At 42.6% G+C, this 10,059-nt stretch overlaps 2 protein-coding genes and 1 pseudogene across 2 annotated transcripts; 2 read left to right on the forward strand and 1 right to left on the reverse strand.

Moving 5' to 3' along the window:
- Positions 1-2,881: 2,881 nt before the first annotated feature.
- Positions 2,882-4,598, forward strand: LOC147460462 (uncharacterized; annotated as a pseudogene).
- Positions 4,599-6,789: 2,191 nt separating this feature from the next.
- On the forward strand, positions 6,790-7,531 carry LOC147460463 (uncharacterized). The gene is given in 2 exon segments (XM_086507734.1): positions 6,790-7,289; positions 7,291-7,531. Coding segments are annotated over 2 exon segments (726 nt in total). The 5' UTR covers positions 6,790-6,804.
- Positions 7,319-8,142, reverse strand: LOC147460464 (uncharacterized). Its single transcript, XM_086507743.1, has one exon. It carries the CDS (start codon positions 8,015-8,017, stop codon positions 7,562-7,564), a length of 456 nt encoding a protein of 151 aa, XP_086363869.1. The 5' UTR covers positions 8,018-8,142; the 3' UTR covers positions 7,319-7,561.
- Between the last annotated feature and the right edge of the window lie 1,917 nt (positions 8,143-10,059).

Here is a 10,059-nt window from a genome sequence, read left to right on the forward strand (position 1 = left end):
GCCTTACCTTGCTCAATCTTCTTCGTGCTTGCCCCAATCCTAATATTCTCTCGTAATGAGGGATTTTTACAATTGCCGGATACTGGTAGGCACATACGGATAGCTTCTTACATTTATTTAGCGGAATCTCCACATATTCCTCGCTTTACTGCCCCTTTCCCCTTGCTCTTACGTTTCTCCAAAACACAGGGTCAGTGTTCGAACACAGGCACGTAGAAAATTGGCTTCATTGCACATGAGTTAACCACTGAAGCAAGCTCGTTTGCTGATACCATGCGAAGGATATATGATTCAAAAAAATCAACCCATTGTCTACTCCTCAGACTGTGCGTCCTCATCTCCTGCTCCTACTCCTATTTCTGTTGTGCGTGGCCGTCGCAGTCTTCCTCCCGCAACTCAGCTTGACCTGGTCCTGCTCTTGTTTCTGCTACACATGGCCGTCGATGTCTTCCTCTCGTAGCTCAGCTTCACTTTCTCGTAACCGTTTCCTACCCACGGGATCTTGCAAGATTCCCCTTAATGGAAACTTTCCGAAAATCGTAGGGACATACTAGCTCACGTTTTAAAACCATTTCATCAAGCCTCTCGTCTTCCCTTTTTGTAATAAAACCTTCCCTTTCCGACCTTCTCATTTTCTCCCACCTGTACTCCCTACACAATCTTCTAATTGTAGCACCTCCAATAAAGAAAAACCCGTTTTTTATTAGATACCTTGGAATATCCCCTATCCACATAAAGCCCCCTTCACGTAAACCCCATTTGCCGCCCTCCCCTCTTGCTGCTTCTGTCACACCCCCCACAATCCTCGCGCACCCCACACATGCTATACCCACAATAGCGCACATCGAATCTCCAAGGCAGGGACACAAGAAGTCCGAAGGACACACACACACACACAGAGAGAGAGAGAGAGAGAGAGAGAGAGAGAGAGAGAGAGAGAGAGATTCAGCAAATTTGGTTGCTCACCATAGCTCGCACGGCAGAGAGAGAGAGAGAGAGATCTAGATCTATCTCGCGCTCTCTTGCAATCCCTCTTCGTGTGGCCCCTGATTCTCATGCCGCAACCAACACATCCCTCGACTGCTACCATAGGCTCCTCTGAGTGCTCGAAAAAAACCTAGGTTTAGTGTAATCCCACCTACAACCTTCTGAAATTATTTATGTGGGTTTTGGAAACCGGGAATAAAAGGAGCCTATAAGGTTTTTTTAAGTATATGCAAAGTGAGAGAAGGTAAATTACCTTGTGAGAATATAAGGATAGGATTAATCTAAGGGAAGATAAAAAAAGTTTCACAAGTTTCAACTTTCACCTTGTGAGCCCCAGAGACTAAGAGTCCCGACTCCCCTGCTGAGCCCTCTCACAATCTCTCTCTCAACATTTGTCTCTAAGCCAGGAAGCACAACATTTGGCAACTTGGCACCCACAAGCTCTCTCAGATTTTCAAGTTTTCTCATCCGCCTTAGACCTCTTCAAATTTCAACGGTTTCCTTTGCAATTGTGTGAGCACTGCAGAGAGTTAGCTTTGAGCTGAAGTGGTAGAGCCCATTGAGTGCTGACACTGCATATTTGCACTCGGATTCCAAACTCTGCACCCCGGAAGAATCCTTTGGAGTCTGGACGTTGAGAGTCAACTCTCGAGATGAGCTCGTCAATTTTGCTCAAGAATCCAAATTAATCCATCTAAGGTGTGGCTCTCTCTCTCTCTCTCTCTCTCTCTCTCTATCTCTCTCTCTCTCTCTCTCTCTCTCTCTCTTCCTTCTCTCCAAAGATAGAACTTTAATCAAATGCATCGGACATCCTCGACCTTAATACCTTAGAACCTTGGGTATTTTTGTTTTCTAAAAGCGATTAGCAGGCTAGTAGCGTTTTCGAGCAGCGCTCAAGAAGCGCTTTCGAGCAGTAAGGCTAAGGTGCTCAGGGGAAGACCTGCACTGCGCATAGGTTGTGGGCACGCTATGTGTGTGTGTGTGTGTGTGTGTGTGAGAGAGAGAGAGAGAGAGAGAGAGAGCCACTGATCCAACCCTAAACCGGGAGGGTTTGCTGCTTGATGCAGCCTGAATCGAGTCTCGACGCTCGGACGATGCACACTTGTAGCGCAATCCGACTCCCGAGAGCTCCAGAGTCAAGAACCTTCCAAGTTCTAAGTTCTAATTAAAAATAATCTATTGTGAGACTGAGACTTAGACTTTAGAAATAAGGACGTTCAGCATTTGTTTAAAAGCTTTTTCCTTTTTTTAAAGTCCTTACAGAACTTTAAGAAATGTATAAATAATAAGACTTACTCTTTTTTTTTAAATATCATTGCAAGAACAATTTGGTATTGTTTTTTGAGCTTGTGCCTAAACTTGAAGTTGAGGCCGGACCACGCCACAAACGCATTTCGAATAGTTCATGGTCAAGGTTCAAGAAGATATTACATCGAAAAAATCATCGTGTGAGCTTTTGATATGGCTTTTAATTCTTCTAAACAAAAGTCTTTGCTTGCCATGCCCGGTTTTTCAAAACAAATCAAATTTAAAAAATGACATAGGAAAAAGAAAAATTAAAGTAGTGCTTGATGATAATGATATTGATGTCGAAGTTCAAAGTGTTGGATTAGAGGAAGCTAAAAGGCGTAAAAAAGCTAGAATTGCTTGGAACGACAAGTGGAGATGTGAATTTGAGTGGATCGAGTTTGATAGGGTGCAAGCCAAAATGCTTTGTTCTATTTGTAAAGAAGATAAGCATTGTAAAAGTGAATTTGGGACCGATAGGGCAATCAATATACAACATAGTGCTTCAGTAAATCATGGGGGTTCAAAGAAACATAAAGTACTTGCATGGGCATCGCATTGTGGAAAAAAAAGCTTCAAATTTTATGTTTCTAAGCATTTCGAAAGCATGGAAGATAGTATGAAAAATTTGTTTCGGGTTTCTTATTTTGTTGCTAAAAATGATCTTTCTTATTCAAAATATGTTCCCACACTTGAATTGCTTAGAGAATGCAACACTCCAAACATCCCCGAAAACATGTATAAAAATGATAAGACATGTGCTTCTTTTGTGCACTACATTGGGAAGGGGCTTGAGTTAAGAGTATTTGGCTCATGTTCGTCAGTCTCCATGTTTTGGTATCATGGTGGATGAGTCAACGGACATTTCAATAGAGGAGCACTTGATTGTTTCTGTTTCGTATATGAAAGATAATGAGCCCAAAATCTCATTTCTTGATCTTTTGGAAGTAGATGACCGAACGTCTCTTGGATTGTTCACATCATTGAAAAAATTGTTATTGAATTTTGGCTTAAATGAAAAAAAATTAGTAAGCTTTGGATCGGATGGGGCATCTGTTATGATTGGAAAAAAAGGAGGGGTAGCTACAAGATTCAAAGATGCATTTCCTTTTGTGACCTCCATGCATTGTGTGGCTCATCGTACTAACCTATGTGCTAGCAACACCATAAGTGAATTTCCTTTTGCGGCGTATGTTGATGCTACGTTGAATGAAGTGGCTTCTCATTTTAGAAAAAGTGTAGCTCGCTTAAAAAAGTTAAGATCCTTGCAAGATGAATTTGATTTACCTTTTCTTAAAATAGAGGGTATACACACAATTCGATGGTTGAGTAGACATAAAGTACTGGTGAAATTTTGTGAATTGCTTGAACCATTGCTTGACTACTTTAAGAAAGAAAAGCAAATCATTTTTGATAAAATTTCTTCGTTTGCATTTGTGTATGTTGCACATTACCTAGGTGACTTATTCTCTCATTTGACAAGTCTTAGCAAGCTCTTTCAATGCACTTATGTTTATGTGACTGCTATCTCTGGCATAGTGGATGCCGAAATAGTGGCAATGGAGAGTGAATTTGTGATGAGACCTAGCCTTGATCTCAATGCCCTAGAGTTAGATGGCTATGGATATCCTATAATTCCTGATTACGGACCATCCAAAGGACTTTTATATGAATTAAGATCTTCCATGTGAGACTCAAATTTTAGAAACATTGAACTTTCTAGGGAAAAAGATGGTTCTGACCTTGAAAATGCAATATTCTTTCAAAAAGCTTTCACAAACCATATAATTGAGAACTTGAAGGAGAGATTTGAGGATACATCTATTTTGAGTCATTTTAAACTTTTGTCTCCTTCTTGCTATCCTCCCACAAAAGATTTTAGAAAAGATTTAAAAAACTTTGGGGGTGATGAGATTGAGGAGATAATAAAGTTCTATGGTCAAAGTAAAAAGTTGAAAGGGGAAGAAGTTATTGAACGTTTAATTGATCCCTTTGTGTTGAGGAAAGAATTCCAAACTTTTAAATATCAAGCATACAATGAGTGGAAGGGGTGGAATTTCAAAAACACATGGTGCTATATTGGTAGCAATGAGACTTTGAGGGAAAAGTATGCATCATTACTATTGCTTGCTCAAATAGCATTGGTACAATGCTCTAGTACGGCTATTTGTGAGCGAGGCTTTAGTATTCAAAATATTATCAAATCCAAGCTTAAAAATTCTCTTACTACTAAGAGCATGCGTACTTTGATGAGAATTTCTCTTGAAGGACCTCCATTGGATGAATTCAATTCTGATGAAGCGATTGGGACTATGGCGGGATGATGTAAAAACCTCAAGACATGCCTTTAGCTACATTGAAGACTAGATTGTAAGTTTCTATATGTTTTTTTAAATATTATTATTTTGGATCATATTTTTAACATTCTTTTATAATGATTTCTTTTTAGGTTTTTTGTCGAATGAGAATGGATCAAATACTGTTCTTCCATCTTTGAGATACTAGGAGAAAAGCTTGTTCTTCCCATATATGTCAAATTTTGTTCTTTCATTTTTGAGATAAAAGAAAAGCTTTCTCTTCTTATGAGTTTCACAAGAAACTCCTCAATAACCATTTTGTTGCCTCTTTTTGTAATCAATTCTATTGTCTAGAATTAAGTGATTTTTCTCTCAAAAGCTACTTTCATTTGAATCTCATGTAAGTTTTTATGTTTTAATCTTCTTACGACCATAGAAATTTTATTGTCGCTCTCTATACTTTGGGTTTATTTTTCTCTCCCAAATTCCTCTCTAACTTTCCATGCAAACAGACAGCTTATTGGCTCTCTACACTTTAAGTATTGTTCAAGTTGAAAACAATCTAATTATGTTAAAGCTTAATCTTTATTAACAATAAATCTCCTTTTCTTTCCTAACCTTGCAAAGTTTGGAATATAAAGTTTTTTTGTTGCAAAATTTGAAGATAAACTTAAGCAACCTATGTCCACAAATTTCTCGTTTTTTTCAATTGAGATAAGAAAAGGAAACCTACTCCTCTCAATAGTTGCAAGTTCTATAAATCTAAAAACTAAGGTTTTTTTTTTAGCACCGACTCCTCCCTTGCTATCACACTCCCCCACATCTCAAACTTTCCTCCAAGTGCTTCGCCTACTGGTCTGACCTACCTCATGCCTCACAAAGAGCTGCAGGCACCAACCCGCCTCAAAAACACCTACAATCGTAGTGCGGGCCGAGGTTGGGGCCGGCGACGCCGATGTTAGAAAAAAACCGAGGTCTAGTGTATTTTAACTAGGTCGGTTAGATTTTGAACTTGCCTCTAGGAAAACCGGTAAATTTACTCAAGATTTAGTGTAATTAGCGACGAGCTTTAAATTTTGACCTAAAAACAGAGAGAATTTCAAGTTCCCCTTATTTTGATTGGTTAGGAAATGTATTTTTTCTACCCCTAAGCGAGAGAAACTAAACATAAATAAATTAACCACCAAGATTCCTCTTAATATCTTGATATCCCACCTCTTACACGTCACACCATCGTCCGACGAGAGAGAGAGAGAGAGAGAGAGAGAGAGAGAGAGATTACACAGGCACCTGCTACTCGACCCCCTTTGCGCCTATCACTCCCTCAACCCTCGGACCCTCGGCCATGCAGAGAGGGATAGAGCGCCAACCTAGCCTTGCACAACGACGCGTTCACCCTTAGACAGATCCCCCTTGTGCATCGCCTTGCCTTGCCCTCTGACCTCGCCCGGTTGTTGCTCCTCCCTACAGACGGCAATGAGCTCGCTCTGCTGCTGCTACTCCTCTGCAGATTACAATGAGCTCGCCTTGCCGCTGCTCCCCCTCTGCAAACGTAAGCGAGGCCTCAATATTCTTTCCTCCCTCCCCTCACCAACCGCCGCCCAGAAGCGCCTCTCATATTCTCTTCTCTGGAAGTCCGTCTCGCGAACTCTGAACCTTGTCTTGGCAAGGGCTGCTCTCTCTCTCTCTCTCTCTCTCTCTCTCTCTCTCTCTCTCTCTCTCTCTCTGTGAGTCCACAAACAATGGCGAGGGAAGTGAAGGAGGGTTGGCAGCCCGCAGGGGAGCGGACAGGATACCCCGTCTGCGTGAGTTGAGCGTATTTCTCTCAGCTCTCCAAGTCTCTTTGGATGTAGTCGAGGACTTATCAGTGAGCAGTCAGGCAAGCAGCCAATCCAGGGCTGCAGACGCTGTCTCTCTGTCTCTCTTCTCTCTGGACACGAAGTATGCAAGACGAACATCCACACCGCAACACTTCCCCTTCGGATTAAAAAATTGCATCTCCCTTTTGCTTTCAGACGAAATTTTGAAAGTCGGTAAGACATTAAAAAACGAATCGCCATATGATCTGGGTGCCTCAGTCCAGCTTCGCCATCTACGCCCCTGCCATCTTTGATCTGTGCCTCAGCCCACCTTCCCCATCTTCGCCCATCTTTGATATTTTCTCCCCCATTTCTTTCCCCAAAAACCTACGCATGATTTCCCCCAAAAAAAAAAGTGAGTGGTCCCATTGAAAATGCAACCGCCACAGCAGAATCCATCAGGTCGTTTCAGACGGTTGAATGCTGAAAGCAAAATGACGTTTAACATGCTTTTCGGCGATGTATTGGTCCCCTTCAACCCCGCGATTTACAACCAAAAAATGCCGAATTTGACTTTGAAGAGCAAGGTTAACGTTCCGCCATTAAAAATCCGGGAATTTTCATTTCAAACCAACACTACAAGCTGGGATATGTGGACAGCGCTTCGCCTGCAGCAGAGAGAGAGAGAGAGAGAGAGAGAGAGGGAGGAGCATACCCAACTCCATCTAATAGTACTACAACTACCCTCCACAGTTACGTCACAATGTTTAATATTAATAATCGGCAACATGACATTCACTTTAATCTCGAATCAAGTCTTTTTAAGGGTTAGGATTACCTGCAAAATACCTCAGTTCCACAATCAATTCCTCACATTTCAGGATAGTAAACGGGTAGTAAATCTGGCCAACAGTCTCCTTGCACAAGGGAAGTGCATTGACAGACAAATAGAGGCAACGCCGTTTTAAAAGCACAAGTGCTACCACAAGTATCCTTCTACAACCAGGAACTGTCTTATATTTCTTTCTGCTACAAGGCAGAGTAATATTTGCGCTCTTGAGAACACACAATTTGAGCTTTCAAAGAGATGCGACTCTTAGCAAAGCCCAGAACTTGGCCTATAACATTGATTCAATTAAGGCATACAACCGAGCCAACTAAAGCTCCATCAAGCTCAAACAGAGAAAACATTCAAGCACCCCGACCAAAGAGCTCCGGGTTGAAGGAGCGGGAGAGGCCACCCACACTCTTGAAGTGGATCTTGGGCTCAGCCGCGTCATCAACAGAAATCTCGTTGATGGGCACCCAGATCATCATGTCCCTGGCCTTGACACCAGATATCTTGGTCATCTTCTTGGGCTTCAAATAGCAGGAGATCGTCTCTGCGTAGCTGCAATGCCGGTCTGCCTTCTTGAAATGGTACTGCTGCTTCTTCGATATCATCCACACAAAACCTGTCTCCTCCACAAAACCACCCTCCTGAATGTCCTGCAAGGGGAGGAGGCCGCCGGGCAACCCAAATGATTCAAAGAGCTCCATTGATTTCAGCTTGCATTCTTCCCCAAAGTGGATGACAGCCTTCTCCCGCACTTCAGCAAAGGGTTTTGCGAGTTCCTTTTGCTTCACAACCTCGACTGTGGTGGCCATGTTTTGAGTGTGTGTATGTATGTGTTGAGTATGTTTTTGACTGCCTAGCTAGGCTAAAAATTGGCAACCCAGAAGCTCGTTGAGAGCAAAAACCACAGATAGAGAAGGGCAAAACTTTGATGCGATTGTGGTAGTCACACATACTTTATATAGAGCTCTTCCTCTTTGGAACTCGAGTAAATGTGAGAGAGAGTAAAAGTGTGCGTGTGAGGCTACCAACCCAAAACCCCCCCGCCCCCAAAAAACATCCGCAAAGAATAGCCTCTCTTGCACGCGCAAATGTCTCTCTCTCTCTCTCTCTCTCTCGAATGCGGACACACCCACACATACGGCATTCATGATGGCCGCCCAGTGCCCACACCTCTCTCTCTCTCTCTCTCTCTCTCTCTCTCTCGGGTCTCTGTCTCTCTATACGATGCGTCTGCACCATTAATGAGCAGGTAGCGGCGTTGCGTTTTTTGCAACCACCTATTCCATCCTCGCCATTGAAGCAGCCCACCTTCCGTCGTTCACACGGCCAATCCACAGTTCAACAACTTCAACCTCGACTCGTTGTTGGTAACTAGTGGTAAATCTAAGGGGGATTCCACACCGAAGGGGGGTAGAAGGTAAGACTTGATTGCGACGTGATTGCATCTCACGCACATGTGTAATGGAGGGGGGGGAAATCCAACTTAGTGGTGGGAGGAGGGGATAACTTGAAAACATTTTACCCCTCCTCGTGTGGAGTCCCTCTAGGATGAATTGCAAGCATCGACCAATAAGTTCGCCACACACCAATTAGCAAACATACTTTTTGCTTACACAATCACATGTAATCGTTGCCTACTCCCTTCATTGCAATCGTGGCATGCCGATCCATGATCGGAGGTCTTTGCAAGAGGGACACTTTTCCATGCCATCCATCCTCTCGTTTGACTAGTGCAAGTGGACACTCTGTTCCATGGAAGATGATGGTTGTCCAACCATTATCGCATCACACATGGGCGATGGCAAAGTGTAACATGAACCTACGTTAACTGTCACCAAAGATCTTATTTCAAACACTAATGAGCAAAAATGATAACTTGGAATCTAGCTACTGTCCATGGAACTGTGTTGCCCTCTCCTCGACCCCCCTCTCTATGGCCTACTATTGAGCTAAGAACCTTGCTTTAATTCCTCCTCATGAGCTTCTTATTAAAGCATCCTCACCAAGGGCTGTTGTGTGGTGGCTCCCCTTAGCCTATAGCAAACACAATATCCAAGTTCTTCCTTCGTTGTCAAAGGATGGAACGCTTCTCCATGTTGTGAACGAGTGGTGTGTGCAAAGAGCTCAAGGTGGTTTGAAGCTTGGAACAACCATGGCTATACACAGTAGAGAGAGAGAGAGAGAGAGAGAGAGAGAGAGAGAGAGAGAGAGAGAGAGACTCACACTCAATAGACTATAGTGTACATGCAATATATTTACAGCATATGTTATAACTCATATACAAAAGGAAGGGTTTATGTACAAAAGGTCTCATAGCAGTATCATCCGGAAGCTCATATCTCCAGATGCCTTTTCAAATGGCTACACACATATATGTAATATGTGTCACATCAAAACTTGAACTAGGTGTTGAAGGAGTTCCCATGCCCACCTCTCAATCCTCCCCTTGGGCATGTAATACATACTGAAGACCCGATTATCCACACAGGATGATGAAAATACCTCCCCTTGAACTAGAGAGAGTAGAAACGGATCTTCAAAGTACAACGAAAGAAACTTCCCCTTCGTCATCAGCTTCTTCTTCTTCAATTATATGAGCTGCTCCTCTCACTGGCTTCTTGCCTTTGTTGTTAGTGTTGCCGGTGCTATCTTGAACTTTTGAATAGCACTTAGATGGAGGATGCCCCTTCTTTCCGCAATTGCTACAAAAGTTATTGATATAGCAGTCCTTAGCTATATGACCCATTTTACCACACTCATAGCATTTTCGGATGTTGGAATATAATATAAAATCTATGGATGATTTGTCTTCTCTTGCTATAAAAGCCCCGCTTGTCGATGTAGGTGGATT

This window comes from Adiantum capillus-veneris, chromosome 3 (genome assembly GCF_014529385.1).
Source record: "Adiantum capillus-veneris isolate H3 chromosome 3, ASM1452938v2, whole genome shotgun sequence".
NCBI lineage: Eukaryota > Viridiplantae > Streptophyta > Polypodiopsida > Polypodiales > Pteridaceae > Adiantum > Adiantum capillus-veneris.